This window comes from Anoplopoma fimbria, chromosome 3 (assembly GCF_027596085.1).
Source record: "Anoplopoma fimbria isolate UVic2021 breed Golden Eagle Sablefish chromosome 3, Afim_UVic_2022, whole genome shotgun sequence".
NCBI classification, from domain to species: domain Eukaryota; kingdom Metazoa; phylum Chordata; class Actinopteri; order Perciformes; family Anoplopomatidae; genus Anoplopoma; species Anoplopoma fimbria.
In genome coordinates, this window is record NC_072451.1 from 19,681,003 (window position 1) to 19,699,707 (window position 18,705).

Below are 18,705 nucleotides of genomic sequence, written 5' to 3' on the forward strand. Positions count from 1 at the left end.
CATAATAGGACAATAAAATAACACTCTGCTGTCATCATTAATTTTCACTTTCTGATGTATCAAAAAATCCCTGCACTCGTGCTGAAGCATAAATGTGTTAACATGGTTACCAAATGATTTTGACTGTTCCTGATGAGCAGTTGCATATAATAGCTCAGGGTGAATAATTCATGCTCAAATCTCATATCTGCTATCAAAAAAATCCTCAGTTTGGTTTTCTTTGCTTTCCCACCAAAAATGAGGCAAATAAGATCACGTTAAAAAAGGTCCATCTCGTTATGATTCATGACAGGCGCTGTGACAACGCAATTAATAATTAAGTAATCAAAGTTTAAATCAACAGATTGATCGATTATAAAAAAAAAAATAGCTCTCAGTTGAGACACAATCTGACCATGTTTGACCAAGAAAGGAAGAAGAACTCACAGTTGGTATGCAGAGCTTGCTGAGTGGGTTTCCATCTAAGAGGTAGGATCCGTTGAAGGTCACATATTCATCATAATACTGCGGTGGCTGTGGGGTGACGCTGCACAGGACCTTGCGCTTCTCCTCGATCTTCTTCCGGATGTGCAGGAACTCGTAGTACGGGTTGGCCCTCTCCGTCTGGTACGGCTGAATCTCCTCCAGCTTCACGGAGTCCACAATAGCAGCTAGAGACTGCTGGCCTCTCTCCCTGTCATGCTGAGTCGCCGAGTACGGCTGGGAGCCCGACGCTTTAGGCATCTTCCTCTTGCGCGGGTGGGGAACATGCATGTCCACGTCCTCGTCCCCAGAGCGAACCTTGTGCCTGGCCCCCGAAGAATCAGAATCCCGGTCTCCAGATTGCGGAGAGCAGCTCCCTGAGGCGCTGCAGGTGCTGCTGCTACTGCTGTTGCTGCTGCTGCTGCTGCTGCTGCCACTGCTGCCGCTGCTGCTGCTGTCAGTCTGAATTGCCGACTGGACGGCGCTTTGACTTTGCTCTCCTCCGGCTAAAGATGACTCTGGTCGCTCGTCGGCAGGCGTCACCTCCATCGGCTCGGAGCCGGCGTCTGCTGTAGATTCAGACGAGCCCTCTGTCGCCACGCTGTCCTCAACTGATGAACTCTCCGTTGTGAAAGAAACGGCAGCGCCACTGTTGATCTCTGAGCTCTGTGGGAGGTCGGTCATCTCCTCAGCCTTGTGTTCGGGGCTCGCACCATCGAATGATGCTGGAGGTGTACTGTCCTTTCTCTCCATCTCAGCATCGGGACATGGAGCTGCAGCGTCACTGGGGAGTCTTGAGTTCTTGCAGTCTTGGTCATTTGCATCCAGATCCTCTTGAGAACATCTGGACTCCATGATTGTTTGGCTAAAGCCTGGCAAGGTCTCCCCTGCTGCGGAGCTGGGAATGTGTGAACTGGTGGAGGGTACAGGACTTCCTCTGACCTCTGTTCTGAAGCCCTCTGTTTCCATACTCTCCTCCTCTGCTCCATCAGCACTCTCAAGAGGTTCATCTCTAAGGTCAGAAGCATGTGTGGTACCCGATTCGGTTTGCTGCAGGATCTCCACACCAGGAACAGTGAGCGGTTCCGTCAGCTGGAGGGGTTTTGTGTTTGTGAGCTCTGGCTGCTCTGCAGGTAGACAAGCTGTAGGTGTCGATGTTTGATCTGAATCCTTGTTACTGCACTCTGCCTGTGAATTCTCTGTTGGACACTGGATGTCCTTCTCAACAGGAGGATCAGAGGAGGGAAGAGTTTTCTGCTCTGTTGACTCTGTTTGAGAGCTACTGCACTCTGGAAGTGTCAGGCTTTTGCTCTGAGGATCTTTGTTCAACATCTGTGGTGTTATAACTCCAGGAGGGCTCGCTGCTCTCTCTATGGCGGAATCACAAACTGAATTCATCCATTGTTGTTGACTGTTGAGGCTCTCTTCTGTTTCGGCTGAGGGCTCTCTTGTTCCCGGCTCTTCGGTAGGCTGGCTGGGTATCGGGTGATTTCCAACAGCTTTACCTTCAGTAGATGAGTTGGCATCCTCGTCCAGAATGGCCCTGAGGTACGGGGATTCGTGTCTGCTGGGCAGCAGCGTCCGATTACTTTGCGGCACATCTGGAAGACTGTTGCAATCTTTGTCGTGAACCGACGGCGATCTGGTGGCTTGAATGACGAGGGAAGACTGGAGGAATGCAGGCTGAGAGTCTGAGGCTTCCAGGTTCATGTCGGAGTCGTATTCAACGTGTCTGGGCGTTAACGTCGTCGCCTGACACGAATCCTCGGAGCTGGCGACGGAAACCAAGGACACCGACCTGGACATGAAGCCGCCGCGTTCACTCTCTGGTCGGGGCGATCTGGTCAGACAGTTTTCCACGGCGGACATGACCTTTGCGCCGATAGAAGGCAGACTCTTTCCATCGAGCGACATTGTTCTGGGGCTGGTGCCGTCCTTCAGGGCTTTATCTCTGCTGTGGACATCAGAGGCCTCAGAGCTTTTGGAGCGCATGAGCTCCTTACTCAGGCACGGTTCGGTCTTTGTCCTGTCTTTAGGCTTGGACTTCCCTGGATCTGCCAGAGGCCTCTGTTTAAGCCTTTCCCGCTCCTTTTGTTTGATTTTCTCCAGGTGTTTGCGATGCCACTGCTCAATCTCCTGGTCCTTCAGGCTGAGCATGCGCTCAAAGCTTGTCTGCATCAGGTCGTCGTTCACGAGCCTCTTCTCTTTGGGCTTGGTGTCCCGTGTTGCTGGCGAGGCTTTTGATTTGGCCTTGTCTGCATCCGTCTCGTTGGCTTTGGCCTTGCTGATTTTGGCCTGCTGGGAGCGGTCTTTGTGGCGCTCCTTGTCCTTCTCCTTGTGTTTATCCGAGTCTCTGTCCCGGTCTCTGCGGTCGCGATCCTTCTCTGGTGTTCTCACAACTTCCTCCTTTGATTTTGCAGATAAGGACTTGCCACTCTCGGACAAATAGCTCTTCTTCTCTTCTAAAAGTAATTTCAGATTGGAGCTTGAGGACAGAGTCCCATCTTTTATTTTGTCTCTCTTTTTCCTGTCACAGTCCTTTTCTTTTGAACGATCAGATTTACCGTGATCCGTGTTCTTCTCAAGAGGTTTTCCTCTCTTATCAGAGTTGGTGCGTTCCTTTTCTCTGTGATCCCCAACACCATATTCTCTGTCCTGCCTCTCCCTATCAGACCGCTTGTCGAACTTATCTTTATTTTTCCTGCTGTCCTCATGCTTTTTGGTTGAGGATAAAGATTTTAGCTTATCATTCTCTTTGTAGTTTTTATCTCCAGGCGAGTGGGAAGAAAAGCTTCCTGTTCTTTCTTTTTCCTTCCAACGATCCACTGAGTTCTGTACTTCGGCTTTGTCTGCGTGCTCCGTTTTAACCTTTTTTTCCTTGTCAGGATGCCTTTTCTCCATTTTCTCTGAATCCTTCTCTTTTCCTGGGAGCCTCTTGTCAGTTTTATCACGTGAGCCTTTTTCAGAGAGCTCCAGCTGTTCCTGATCAGCTGTGATCCCACTTATGGGTTTCTCCTCCGTCTCTTCTTTCATGCTGTTGCTCTGCAGCGAATCGTCAGGAATCCGCCCTGAGCCGTGGCAGTCCACTCTCTCGTCACGCTCACTCAGCTTTGAATCCTTTACCTTCTCCTCTTTACCAGCAGCCTCCTTCCGCTCTCTTTTCACCGCCTTGTCTTTTTCTCGCTCCTCTCTCGGCCTCTTTTCCTTGCTGCTTGCGTGTTTCTCCTTGGCGTTTCTCTCATCTTTGACAGGAGGTGAATCAGAGGTTTTCTGAAGTGAACTATTGTCTTCACCTTCCTTTTTCACTGGCAGATGTTCATCCGTCTCATCACTTTTGAAAAAATTCTCTTTCCAGAACTCTCTGTCAAACTCCAAATTCCTGTGGCTGTCTTTCCTGGCCTCCTTCTGCCTGTGGCGGCTGCGCTCCGCCTCGTATTCCCTCCTGTGTTTGTCTTTCTCCTTATGTTTAAGTTTATGCTTCTTTACCACTTTGCCGTCTAACTCGGTCTTCCGTAAGGCACCTTCAGAGCTGTCTACGCTGTTTCCTATGCTACCGTCTTTGTAAGGACTCAAATGACCGTCGTCCCCGTCTCCACTGGAGTCTTTCTGCTGATGCTTGCTCTTCTCCTTGTGCTTACACCCCTTGGTGCTAGAGCCTTCAGTGCAGTAGTCTGCCTCTGCGTAGTGGTTGTATTTGACGCCGTCCACCGGACATGAGCTGTCACTGATGGAAATGCACATCTTAGTATTCTCCTGTTTGAGTGGTGTTTGTTTATCCGTCAGGCTGTGGTTCAGTTTTGGAGATTTTATGGACGACAAATGGAAGAGGTGGACGGATGAGTCGTCTTTAGGACTGAAAGACATCTTGAACGAGTCTTCCTCTCTACACTTTTCTGTGCTCTCCGACACGGTTGCGAGAGAGAGGACCAGTGTTTTGCTGTTCTCTTTCCCATCCTCTTGGTTTTCCTTGTTCTTATTCTGGCTTTTGCTCTTCTTCTTGACTTTGCCCTTGTCTTTGTCTTTGTCTTTCTGCTCAGCATTCTCCTTTTTAGACCTCGTGTCTGCCTTGAGGCTCTCTGAGCTCTGAGAGCAGGTGGGGGAACACCTTTTCTCCGAAAGGCTCTCCATTTCATCGCTGGAGGTATCCGAGCTGCAGTGGACACGAGAACTCTTCGGCTTTTTGGACTTTGCGGTGGAATCCCCTTTTCCACTCTGTTTTCCTGCCACATGATTCCTCTCTTTTTCCTCCTTCTCACGCTGCCGTAGTTCCCTCCGGAGAATGTGTCTGTCGTTCAGGGCTTTGCTGAGATCCTCCTCCTCTTCTTCGTCCTTGAACTCATACTCGTCCAGACCCGGAACGGACGATGATGGTTTCGTGGTCGGTTTGCCGTCAGAGTCCTTTTCAGTGTCGGAGTCTTCCAGGTTGTCATCTACACTGGATGGATTGACAGACAGCACTTCTTCAGACTCTGCAGAGAAGAGAAGTTCACCTTTAAAATAATACAAATGGAGAAAATAAAGAACTTAATGATTTAATCCAAACACAAGCAGTTATGAAAAATATCACAAGTTCAATATAAGTGACTTTAAACAGAGGTCAGCTAAACTTTAGATCATTCTCTGCCAACCTGAAGAGGTGTCCTCTTGGTCCGACAGTGGCACCTCTCCCTTTAATAGCTGCTCCAGCTCCTGAGAGTCTGCCACATCCACGGGCCGCTCCCCGCGTTTGTTGGCCTGAAAGGCGTTTCCACCGTGGCGCAGCAGCAATTTCACAATCTGTATAGAACACAACAATAATTGGGATTGAGAAGGTTGTAGACAAAACAATTAAAAATGAAAACTCTTGTCCTTTATAGCAATTCAGTTCAAACTGATTTTTAATACAGTGTGACCCTTATTTATTGTTTCTAAACACTATTTAAGATCATTGATTGGCAAAGTTTTGTAACGTTATGCACTTTATAAGTAAGTTAGGAGACCATCAACTATGGCAGGAAAACACACTGGATGTTTTATTTTGCATAGGACAACAGCTCAAGATATTTATTATGTCCAAACATTCACTGTCTTGACTAACCCGTCTACATAACTGTCAAAATAAATCTACATTTTTGGACACTTGTACAATGGGACTATGTCCAGTCTGTAACAATTTCAGACATGTCAGACCTGTGAAAAGACCTTTATCAGAATTTTTAGTTGAAGTACTACATTACTGAGGCAGGATAAACTTCGAGTGAAGCCCTTACATCTTTATGCCCGCTGCTAGAAGCATCGTGAAGTGGCGTGTCGTCATCCAGACCCTGTGTGTTCACTTCTGCACCTGCTGCTATTAAGACCTTGGCCACGTCGTAGTAACCAAGATTACAGGCTTCATGAAGAGGAGTCCAACCTGGTGAAGACAGAAAACAGCAACAACGGGTCAAAATAAAGACTTCAAATGAAACCACCCAAATAATGTGCACAGAATGTAGTAAGATGCACACTGATTTGTTTTTATTATCCCATCATGGGACGTCACCTTTGAATAAGCAGCTTTTACTCAGCTGATGTCAGATTCATGCCATTAATAGCTACCATACAGACAGGATGAAAGCTGTTAAACGGTCACCTCGCGGGGCAACGTACCTGCAAAGTCTTTGACGTTGACGTCAGCTCCCAGGCTAATGAGCTCTTTAACTTGCTTGGCATCTCCCCTGATGGCCGCCATGTGAAGGGGAGTCTCCCCTCGCTCGTTCCTCTTGTTGACCTTGTCCTTCTGTCGAGATGAGGCGCTGCTGGGGACTTTCTTCTGCACAGGGGTCGTTTGTGAGGGGTGACTGGGAGTAGAGTCTGGAAGCAGGCAGAGAGAGAAAAGCACTTAATTGATGCTCGGAGCAAAATCCTGTCGCAGGTTGAGATAACGACCTGAATTAATGTGCAAGGCACTGGATTGAGCAACAACAGTGAAACTCAACGTTGAAGACTGATTATACGCGTCTGTGATTGAGTAGGTATTTATTAAAGGGAAAACAAAATAATAAAAAATAAATAAATAAAATAATATATATATATATATATATATATAAATAATATGCTTACGCAATCCCATATCTGCTGGTAAATTTGATGCTACAGCGAGCAGGTGGTTAGCTTAGTTTAGCAAATAGACAAGCTAGGAGGAGTAGCTAGGCTAGCTTTATCCAAAGGGTAACAAAACAAATAGACCCTCACAAAACCGCCAGTCATTTTTACAAGAACTATTGTTATTTTAGCTTCATTGCGATGCCATTTTGCACGATAAACACATCGCAAAAGATTGCACCATATTTTATGAGTTAGCTGAAAGAGAGTGTCAGTGGAAAACCGCACTTTGCTGCCTTTTAGCAGGATACTGAAAGCAGCAAGAAGGCAGAACTGACTACACTTTCATAAAAAGTAATATCGTTATTGTGATAGGCAACATTACCGCACAGTTTCCTCATTTTATGCAGCCCTTACTTTATTTTTGTATCGATTACTCTAACAAGATTTACAAACTTTTTAATTAGTGAGCTTTAGAGGTGCTGGTAGGTGGATTTTGTGTTAATTAGCAAAGTATTTGATCGAGTCACCACAATGACACTAGAATCCTGTGCTTACTTGTGTCGTTGGGTGTATTTTCTGCAGGTCTGTACTTGTTGTACTCATCTAACAACTATTCACAACCTATTAGTTGCAGAAAAATGATCTCAACTTCTAAGGTTACATGTTTGATGGCAACAGCACAATATCACTGGGAAATTATAGGAAACGGCTTTCTTTCCAGTCGAGCAGTGACCTTAAACATGACACATTGCCCTTTTCTCAAGCAACCTTGAAATATTAGAAAGCACGTTTGTCAAAATACTCAGAGGCATGACTCATCCAACAGTAAATATACTGAGTCATCTTGAAGATGGTGGTTAAGGTGAGAGGGCAGGCACACAAACCTGGACTGTTGGCAGTCATCTGCATTAGGAGAGCCATCTGTTTGCGCTCTGACAGTGGATACCCAAACAGAAGGTTGGGAGCCTGGGACTTCTTGGCCCCAGACTCCTTTTTCACCTTCTTCTTGTCTGGTACATCTTTATCTGCAACAAAACCAAGAAAGATTTGAAGAGAACCGTCCAAAAATACACACACAAAAAAAAATAATCCAGCAGCAATTTCATCGTCACACTAACACGGTTTTCCTCTTTCCCTTGTATCTGTTGAGAATGCAGAGAAACAGATGACAAGCATGAGGTTTGAAAACGAAGACAGCATTCTCTTAAGCCAGCCAAGTGCCCCCCCGCCTCCGTCGATCGTTACTAAACACAGACATGCATGAGCTGTAACGGAGGGGGGGAGGGGGGCAAATGCAGGGCGAAAACACACACACGTGCATGTGTGTATGTGTGTTTACAGCGGCATAGTGGCGCAAAGTGGGTGGCGTGACTTGTAGAGGACACGAGGGCTGAGGATCGGGCTGCAGCGTTTACCTGCGTATATCCTGCAGGGAGGCACTAATCTCTCTCCCCAGGTCTCACTCGACTGGCCTGGGTCTGAGTCATCTACAGTGCAAAGCAGAGAGGATGGTGAGGGGGGAGAGGAGGGAGGGGCAGAGCAAGGGGGAGGTGGAAGGGTGGGAAAGCACTGCATTAACGCTCACTCTCTCTCTCTCGCCCTCCTCTTCCTCCTCCCGCATGTTCTCAAATACAGACAGGCACAGAGACTCGCACTCCACGCACAGATTATGAGTCATGGCAACACAGAAGAAAAGATCCAACGTGGTCAGTGGAGTAATTACTTCCCTTTTGCCTTCAGCTGCTCAACACAGGACCTGAGAGAAAAATGCTGCTGGAAGGCAAAGCCACCCTCCGTGCTAGCTTAGCTCAATGACCTGCGCAACATAAATTAAACCTCGGTGAATTCAAAATTGAGGGTTCTTGTCTGGTAGGATGACGCAGGACCACACAATGAAATGCTCTACAGAGGAGATGAAGGCAAAGCTACAGGACCTTAAACTGTCTGTCAAACACATTACTGGACTTCATTTCTAATTACGATACACTAACCTACTTTTAGGTCTCTGATGTAAACATGCAGTTAAACTTCTAAATGGCAGAAGCAGAATTGTTTATTCATACAAGTAAGAGAGGTAAGATCAAGTGAATAGTGCGTTTTTTGGGGACTTTTTTCAGTGTGTGGGTGAATTTACATTTGGTGCCCCTTTACAGCACCAGGATGGTGTAGATGGGAGTCGACATAAACCACCCAGTGCAACAGTTCGGCTCATTGATGTGTTTGTTGGACAGGAATGGAAGTTCATTGCACAGAGGAATAGAGATGAATAAGACTTTTGACCGAACAGATAACAGGATTTGTTGACAACATTACCTACCCTATCATTTTACCTTAAAAAAACAAAAAGAAGACCGCAGATCATGAACTAGGAGACAATCTAGTAAGAGGAAAGTTAACAGCCAAATTCAAACATAACTACATTTATAACAATTTACCCATAGATTTTTTTTTCTCCAGTCTTATAATAATAATCTCATTGTTCAACACAACAGGCCACAACCTCATTAACACAATGTTTTTTTAAAAATTGTAATCCTGATGCAACACAAGTTTAAACCCAATGACCTATCGACAATCTCCCTAAAGAAAACGTTCTGCAACAGGCCATCGGGGGGCAGTGTGAGGACATGGCAGCCAGCCAGCAGCATGGCTGATGAAAGAGTAGCAGGGAGGAGCAGCAACAGCTCTTACCAGTGTCTGAGTCTCGCTCCTCAGTCCGGAGCGGACTGGTAGTGAAGGAGAGCTTGCGCTTCATGGAAGACTTGGCTTTTCCTTCTTTCCCCAGCAATTCACTCCGGTCCAACTTCGGAGTTTTGGTGAAAGGGGACAACTTGTCTTTGCTCTGTAAGAGGTGAAGAGGAAAACTATTTTAAAAACATCAGGCATTTCAAACACAGCAACGGTGTGGCCATATTTGTAACACGACTCTGTTTGTTTGTGTGTGTCTGTGTGTGTGCGCGTGTGTGTGAAAACAAAACAGCTGTGACAGTAGATAAACTGAGGAGGCCTCATTTAAAAACCTGTTAACTAGTTTTACAACAAAAGGGTTGAGCTTATTGTGCAGGTAGTATTTCAGTTGAGACTAAAATAACAAAAAGTGTAGATGATTTTATTACAGGCTCGCTGTTGTTTCGGTGCTGTAGGCAGCAGGTTTGTCTGCATGACTCAGTAAAATATTATTCCCAAGGCTGGGTCTCTGCCAAGTAAAGAGGAACAGATAAGGAGTGACGAGGTTTTTTTTTTGGTTTACTCACAGAATATAAAAAACGAAGGAGAAAGAAGCCTATTTAATTGTACTAAGCTTTCTAAAGGTTGATCATTTTCACAGTAGTGCTGCAAGTTAAACTCCCAGAGTAGCGTTGGATAATAATAGACTTATTACATTATTGGCTTTTCCCTTAAGTCTGGAAAAAAACAAAAACCTATAAGACGGACAAGCTGCCCTTTACACTCACATTTTAATATGTCCTGCTTTAACAAACATGTCACTCGTACATTAGATCTTATAATACAGGAAATAAAGAAGAAAATAAAGCTAGTGACATCTTGAGGATGACTTTGCAAATCTAGCAAATTAAATAATTAAGTCAACAGTCTATAGTTCTAATTTAATGAAACTGAGGACACAATGAATACATATACTGAACACAATCTTGTTTACACACAGAAGCACACTATGCTAACCACATGTTCTGCCACACCAAAGTTACATATTTCTTTTAATGACCAAAGTCTGGGCTATAATGAAGCTAAACGCTCCCATTTCACATGACAGCATTTTTCTAATTTTATCCCTCCCACAGGCATCTGCTATTTGCTTTTATGCATACAACTATGGTTTTCACTGCATCAATTAAAATGTGTTTTGCATGTGCATGGATAGGCTATGTGGATTCTTCAGAAAATACTAAAAGTATGGTAGGGGTGAAGGAAAATACTCCATTGGCTGATATGCCACCAATGATAGCACCCCTGCATCAGGCCAAAACATTAAACCAGTATTATCTATATTATCAGAATGTCTTACACATTTTAGTTACAGGGTTCTTGCCCTCTGATTTGCAGATCAGGCTTTTTCAGTTCCAGAACTTTAGTGAGCTGCACTTTGGTGCAGTAAAATACATTTCTGGCAGGAGGAAAAATGTCTGCAGTGTGGTGCTTCTTTGATCTCAGTGAAGCAATGTGCCAGCGGTGCAAAGCTGAAGTGTCTGGCAGTGTTGAAAGTAGAGGAGGGTTAAGAAGAGAAACACTTCTGCCTTAAAAAATGAAAGAAGACATAAATTGTCCCTGTCATTTATGAAGAAGGAGATAAATAAGTAGTATTTGGTAAAACAAGTTGAGGGACAGTATATTTTTAAATTGCTGCAATGCCCACCTGCGCGACTATATCAGCAATCGGTGGTTTTTGGTCTGACGGCATCTGGTTGGAAAATTTTAAACATATCGCTCAAATCTAATTGGTACAGAGAATAACGTAGCTAATGGGTGTGTTAACAAGTCTGGAAAGGGCAACTTCCTGAACAGGTGCACAAAAGTGCCATGACATAAATGCACACTCTCTGAGGGAAGCCTTGATTACATAAAGGTATCTTGTTAAAAAAAATAGCAAATCTGCTTTACCATTTTTGCATCTCATAGCCCTCGATGCCAATAGTGTCAAAGCCATTGTCTCCATGTAAACGATGATAAATGAAAATTAAAAGTACTCATATACTAGCCAGGGGTTAAGATGACTTAAGATCCGGAACAGCTTCTAAATTAACCATATTTTGTCAACTATTGTTTTCAAGGTCAAGAGTGAACTCTGACTATGGATCTAATGATGTGCTAAATATCTATATTGTTTGGATCAGGATTAAAAGAAAAATAAGGCCACATTCATGGAGCTCTTTACAGTAAACAGTCATTATATTTGTTTAAAACGGTAGGAAGGCAAAGTGTAAACACAAAGAAAAATGTTTGGATCACTCCTTGCTTAAGTGTTGTTTTTAGTGCTTCTCTGTGTCTGTGCTTACATACCTTCTTCCCCGCCTGCTTATCCACCATGGCTCCATCTCTGTCGCTCCCAGGTTTGGCCATGGTGCGGCACCTGACTAGCTGTGACAGCTACAGCACAGTAGGATCATCATGCACCTGGAGATAGAAAACAACAGCAATGAGAAGGATATCTTTTTTACTACATCAGTCTGGGTGGACGAGCGGCCCTAGTGTTTCTTTAGACCGGGTGTAAACAGGCAGTGACACTGGCAAGAACACCAGGCATGTTTAAATGCAGTTACAATTAGATTTTTCTCAGAGACTGTTCAAAGGCTAAGCTTTCAGCCAACATCTACATCACAGAGGAAACAATAGCCAAGTAAAGAAAAATCACTTCACGCGTAGAGGAGAAGCGCATGAAACGGCACTGCTATAAAGTGTAACTCAGCTGCGTTCCAGGATGTGTTGAGCGGAACAGTAATCAAGGAATTTTATAAAAATTTCCATTCCACTTCTTAAAAACAGATCCTAAAAAAACTGGCAGGAAACAACTACAGAGTAGCATGAATCACAGCTTTAGGGACTCTTGAGCTTCTGAAAGGAAAATGTCCCCCTCTGCATGTTGTCACCATGGTCTACTCATCAGTGTAACCAAGCTTCTCTTTGATGTGGTTTGTGTCAGTGTAGTAGCGCATGCAGCAGAGTCAATGGGGGCCCTGTGGGCGCCAGCAGTAACAGGAGAAGTTTAACACTCAGCTGAACATGCGCATGGAGCCGGCAATGGCACATGTCACTTATCTTGTCACATGAAGTTTGCAGTTTTCAGTCACAAGATGCATTTGTCATGCCCCTTTCTCATGTACTTTCTGTGAACTTTTGGTGCTTCTTTTTTTAAAAACACACTCACTTACAGCATCCAATCTGATTTTACAGAAATGGCATTTTTTCTGAAGCCAACTGAAAATACAGCAAACAGCAAACACTAAGCAATGTAAACCACTTACTGTGATCACAGTTAAAGTGATCAATTGCTTATATTGATCAAGCTCGGGACCGAGTAATTCCTTTGCAAATACTGTTTAAATAATTTGTTTACAGTAATCAAGTCCACTTGTGTTCATTTTGGGTCTTTTCAAACATGGCAACATTATGTAACGTTCAAAAAGGACCGTGGATTAACGTTAACTCAATTTATGTTGTTATTTTCTTTACTCCCTTGATACTTTGCGTCGGGGTAACCTGTCTGCCAAACATTTAATTTAAAAAGAAAGTTAAAATTATCTCAATGAAAAACGTATGCGCACAAGTGAAACTCTGCGCCACTACAACGCAGGCAGCCCATGCAGATGAACGGCCATGTGTCCCTCCAAGCCACTCACCGGGTGGGCGATCAAGGAGCCCCAGCAAAGAGCCTGCGTTCATCTACATGCACCGCCCGTGCTAGAGTGACAGAGTCGGCCAAAAAACGGCAAAGCCTCATCCCAAGTGAAACCTTCGTGATGGAAAAGGCAAAAAATTGGCAGCAAGCCTGTAAATAGAGCAGCTGTCCATTTAATTACTTTATAATCATGTAATAGATATTAAACAAAACTTAAGAAAAAGACAATAAGAAAATTTGACCCAGACAGGCGTGATCACTGTGAGTGGTTTCCACTGTATCAGGACACCTGAGAGCCACAGTTAAGTTATGAAGCAGCCGCCTCAAAATGACTGGGACAGCCCCGTTACTCAACATGCATCCTGTTCGAAATTTACCACACCTTATAAAAGCACTAGCTCGATTATTTCGTTTTCTTTTTTTAGTATTGCAGTTATTCACACAGCGAACAGGATTTCTTTTGGGGGCTACCCACATTGCTTACGAGAACAAATTTTCCCAACAATTCAGGGGATTTCCTCCAATCAGAAGCTAGTTTCCTCCATCAGGGCTGAGTGCTGTTTTGATGAAATTATTTAAGTAATTCATTAATCGTTTGCTCATGTATTTATTTCACGGGTTACAGCTTCTCAAAATATAAATCTTAGTCTTTAATGACAGTAAATTGTACATATTTGGGTTTTGATATTTAGGTCAGACAAACAAGCAATTTCATGATGTCATCGTGGATCCTCCTATTTTGCTGTGCTAACCAACGAAAGATGTAAACAAATTCTTCGAAAAGGCAAAAACATAAATGCAAGTGGATGCACACAACTAAGACAGAAGGGCTCAAAAGGACAGAAGTAATGTAGCAGGCAGTTACTGGACTAAAGAATCAAAAGATGCCAGACCTGTAAACAGCACAGTCAACAGTGCACACTGCAGAAGAATACTACCGATGAAGATTAATTGATCACAACCAGGCGGCAACCTCTGGTTCTGCTGAGTAAAGCCAATGCTTTAGTGCCTTAAAACTTGCATTATCTCTACTCACCATCAGGGGCAACTCCTCTGGTTTAGAAAATAAGTAAAATTGTATTTAAGTCTTTGAGAAAATGACCCTACTTCTCACTTGATTTATTCCCTTAGTAAAGATTGTGAACTTGAGTTTATGGTCGAGATGACTAGTTTCAAGACTTCTCCAATACAGCACAATGTTCCTTTAGTAAATTATGGTTCTATTTAGATTCAAATAGAACATATAGCAGAGAATGCTTTAGGGCGGGATTACTGTGAAAGACAAGTCGCTGCTGCTACCAGAGCCGTATCCAGCGTCACTCCTCCACATTCCAAATATGGTAACTTCCCTTCATTGGATGTAAAAAAGCCAAGATACAGACTGCCGTAATCCAAGATGTCAACGGCAAAATCAACGAACTTGAGGCTTCATAACAGCAGTCCACACACTAATTAGCGACGTCACGATCATCACAACAGACCGCAAGCCTTAAATCATGAAGGTCATCAAGAGAAGCACATTCTGGCATTTAAAACACATTGCCTTGAAGTGGTGGACAATTATGTGGCTTATTTAGGATTTATGTGAAAGCCACAAGTCTGACAAGTTTAAGCAGCTAAAACACTTCACGTTAACAGAGGAACCTGTTTTGCAGTTGACATTTTTAAATGTATGTTCTGTCAAGTCTCAGTTTAACATGGACTTTCTTAACTTGGGAGTCCTTGTGATTGATGTAACGTATAAAGCTTTGGATAGAGTTTCCAGATGTGAAATGATCAGTCGATCAATTCAAGTTTAAATCAATTAGTCATGTAAACACACTTATAAGAAGTTCCCAAGTTCCCCTTTCAGTACTTATCAGCTATCCTACCACATCATACTGGAGACAGAACCAAAAGATGGGTGGGTACGTGGATAGTACTTCCATCTTTATACAAGTTTTGTCCTTTTTAAAACAGAAAACAAAAGTTTCACATGGTGTTATTTACTAGAATAATTTACTAGAGCCAACAGAAAGTAGATTTGCAGCACCGTGGCCATCTTTCTTCAGCCAGCTATGTAACATCACAGCCACAAACACAGACACAACATGCCTGTTTGGAAGATTTGATGTAAATTACATTAGATGTGTTTTTGTATATTGTGTTGTTCCTGTTTTCTCTGTGAAAACAAGTGAAATATACTGCAATTCATTTTTAGTCAGATTTTTTTTTTTATATATACCAGTAACGTGGAGCACGTTTATTTAGAGATTTGTTGGATCGAGAGAAGTTCCTGTAACTTTGTCCAGTTTTGGAGAATATGCAAGTAATTTAATAGTCTTTGTTTTGTAGTTGAACATATAATTGAATATCAATTTTCCATGAAAGACAAGAATCGAAAAAGAAAATTGCAAATTTTATTCTTTGCCTTTCCCAGATGGGATCCAGTCGTACTGGTTCACAGCAGTAAATGATCATGAATAGGAAGACTAGACTTCTCAGAGGAATCTAACGTTTTATTCTTCAAATGCCATTTTTTTTTTTCCTTTGCTGATCCGAAGTAATAGCACAGTGTTGACAGGTATCGTTTTCCAGACACACAGCCGTGCTGCTCAGCTGAGGCCAGTGAGAGGTCCATCATTAGTCAGCAGTTAGCCAGTATGCAGCAGCATCGTCATTCAGGCAGCTGAATGGGAGAATATAGCGGCCCACAGTGAACACGTTGGCGTAAAGAGGTTAGTGTAAGGGGGGTATTAAAGCGGTATGGACAGCCCGGGACCAGACCAGAAAACAAACGCTGACAGGACTCCAATCTGACCCAGAGACGAGGCGAGGAGGGTGTGACTATAATTACAGAGGTATTTGGGCCCTCGCCAGTTTGGCATTCTCATTCACTGCCATTTCATGAGCAGCTTAGGGCTGAATAAGCCCCATGCAAGCTCTGCCATTAACCTTGGGCTGTTTCAAGTCTAGATCCAACCCTGTCCTGATGACTCCAACAGCTCACAGAGACTAAGGCTGAGATAAGTTTTAGGGATGTTAATAATTAACCATTAAGCCGACAATGCAAATTTTGACAGAACTTTAGAACCCTCACCTTTTTAAAATCATAGGGTGGCAAGCAAGACACCGGAACTTGAGTTGTAGTTATTACTCACCAAGAAATAACCAAAACTGTACAAACACTGCACTGCAACGTTCACAGCTATTACGTTACTGCCAACTTCATACTTCCCATCACATCCACGGCTGGTCGCGGAGCTTACAAGACTCTGGCAGAAACCCTGACAGAGTGTGCCAGGCAGATTCACAGCTGACAACCTTGCAGCTAAACTCGGAGACTTACTGGAAAAAGTGGCTAAATGAGTCCATGACTAGGCATGCGACATCGTGGCTACTACTACAACTACTCAACTTGGGACATAGTTGGGGACCTACTTTTTGCTGTAATTTAAATGCTATAAATAGATTAAAAGGATGCCGAAGTAACTTATAAATAATGCTGATTTGTAAAAAGTCTGAATTCATGCTGTCTTACATTTGGCTGCCTTGGTACAAGCATTTTATTTTTTTTTTTTTTTTTTTTAAATGGAGTTTGGATCGATAAGTGATAGGCTCTGCTAACATTGTACCTGTCCAATCAACACACGCTAACAAAATAGCGTCATTGAGGCATAAATACGGCAGCAACATTATCACCATTAAGGTGTCTAAATTGCAGCCCTAATTAGTTTGATATCGGATCCCGTTTCATTAAAAAAACAATGATAGCAACATTTATCCAACCAACTTAAATTCCAATGTAGCAGATCATGTAAATGCTAAATCACAACTGTAAAAGGGTGAGAATTGGAAAACAGACGAGATACACATGTTGCCTCATTCTCAACATCAACAATGTGGCAAATAATTCAGCAGCTAAAGGACACAACCAAATATAATACGGCTGCGACTTATGATTATTTGTATTATTGATTGATCTGCCATTTATTTTCTCAATTCATAAACACTATCTATAAAATGTCAGATGTCAAAAGAGAGAATGAAAAAAACAAAATAATGAATCAACAATCTTAAATAGTTGTGGATTCATTTTCTGTCAATTGACTTATCGAGTAAAATAAATAAAAACCAAGCAATAGTATCCCAAATTCCTTTGTTCCAGTGTCTGAGGATTTTGTGCTTTTCTTTTTTTAATACAATAGTTTAATTAAAATCTTTGGGTTCTTTTTTTTGTTGATTGGACAAAGAAACCCCCTAGGGTTCCCCCTAGGTCAAATCATCAAACGTCATAATGTCTCTTTTCATTGCTACGCAGGCGACACACAGATATACCTTCCACTGAAACCCGACGACCCAAGAAGCCTAGCTGCTATTATGTTGGATGGCTCAAAACTTTCTTCAACTAAATAATTCGAAATCTGAGATCATTTTATTTAGTCCCCCAAACCCCATCACTCCTATTGTAAATGCACTTGGTCCTTTAAATATAAAATCCACGGCAAGGAATTTAGGAGTTCTATTTGATTCCAACTTCACTTTCAGACCCCACATCACAAAAGTAGTCCAGTCCTGTTTCCTCCAAATCAGAACCATTTCCAAAATAAAACCTATCCTCACTCCCCCAGACCTGGAAAAAAAAAAAATCATACATGCATTTGTGTTTTCAAGACTGGACTACTGTAACTCCCTCCTCTCTGGCATTAACCACAAGTCACTCTCTCGCCTCCAACTGGTTCAGAACTCCGCAGCTAGGCTTCTTACTGGTTGTAACAGACGACATCACATCACCCCAATCCTGGCTTCTCTTCACTGGCTCCCTGTTCGTTTTAGAATTGATTTTAAGATGTTGCTGATCACTTTTAAAGCACGTCTGGGTCTGGCCCCGACATACATAGGAGAAATGTTGACCCCGTATGAGCCAGCTCGCAGCCTTAGATCCTCAGGTGGGGCCCTTCTGGTTGTTCCAAAGTCCGTGCTTTTGCCATAAGGGCCCCTCGGCTTTGGAATGACCTACCGGAGGAGATAAGGCTTGCAGAATCAGTAATCTCTTTTAAATCACTTCTTAAAACACATTTCTATAGATTGGCTTTTATGTGATGTCGTCGTTTTATTGGTTCATTTTCATTTGGTCTTGGTATTTTATCTTATATTTGTTTACTATATTTTACCATTATCACTTGATTTTATTTATTTCATTATTTTGTTTGTTTATTTGATTGTCACTTGTTATTTCATTTTGTTTCTTATGCACTGTCTTGCTGGCTGGTCTGTCAAAGCACTTTGTAAACCTTGTTTTTAAAAGGTGCTATATAAATAAAGTTATTATTATTATTATTATTATAAAAGACGTCACATTGAGCTTTCGGAAATGTTTTTTTTAAAACCATTTTCTGATGTTTTAAAGACAAGACAATTAACAGCATTGCTCAGAAGATGACTATCAGATTAAAAAGACTATAATTAGTTTGCCACCATTATTATTAGACTAGTCATGCTGGCTCATGGTAGTCAGTGAAACCACGTACTAGGCTCCGTTTCCCGTGTAGCCACATAACTGTAACGGTTTAGTGGATGACCAAAATATGGAGACCATCTGGGCCGGAGGTCAATTTACTTTTCAGATTACGAGACTTAAAAATATAACAGTTTCTAAATGATCCTCTTCAAGCCTGGACATGAAAACCACATGTAATAAAAATAAATATGGGTCGGAATTTTTAAATCTAAATATCCAACCCCACCGACTGAACTAAGTCAGTGAGATCCCAAGTAAACCGTGCTGGCTGCACTGCTGGTTCCTCTGAGAAGCAGATGTCTCTGTATTTATTTATAACCTG

The 18,705-nt window shown here is 42.8% G+C and overlaps 1 protein-coding gene across 4 annotated transcripts in view; it reads right to left on the minus strand.

The window, feature by feature from the left end:
• Positions 1–18,705, minus strand: part of ankrd12 (ankyrin repeat domain 12) — a 34,481-nt gene that overhangs the window by 2,418 nt on the left and 13,358 nt on the right. The window contains exons 2-9 of one of the 4 annotated variants that reach the window (XM_054596778.1): positions 11,548–11,661; positions 9,220–9,370; positions 7,944–8,015; positions 7,413–7,553; positions 6,091–6,294; positions 5,712–5,854; positions 5,091–5,238; positions 427–4,931 (exon numbers count right to left, since the gene is read on the minus strand). In XM_054596778.1, the coding sequence (XP_054452753.1) occupies positions 427–4,931; positions 5,091–5,238; positions 5,712–5,854; positions 6,091–6,294; positions 7,413–7,553; positions 7,944–8,015; positions 9,220–9,370; positions 11,548–11,607 (5,424 nt within the window). In that variant the 5' untranslated portion in view covers positions 11,608–11,661. Of the gene's footprint in view, positions 1–426; positions 4,953–5,090; positions 5,239–5,711; positions 5,855–6,090; positions 6,295–7,412; positions 7,554–7,943; positions 8,016–9,219; positions 9,371–11,547; positions 11,662–18,705 lie in introns of all 4 variants that reach the window. The other 3 variants (XM_054596777.1, XM_054596780.1, XM_054596779.1) reach the window with 3 other exon arrangements.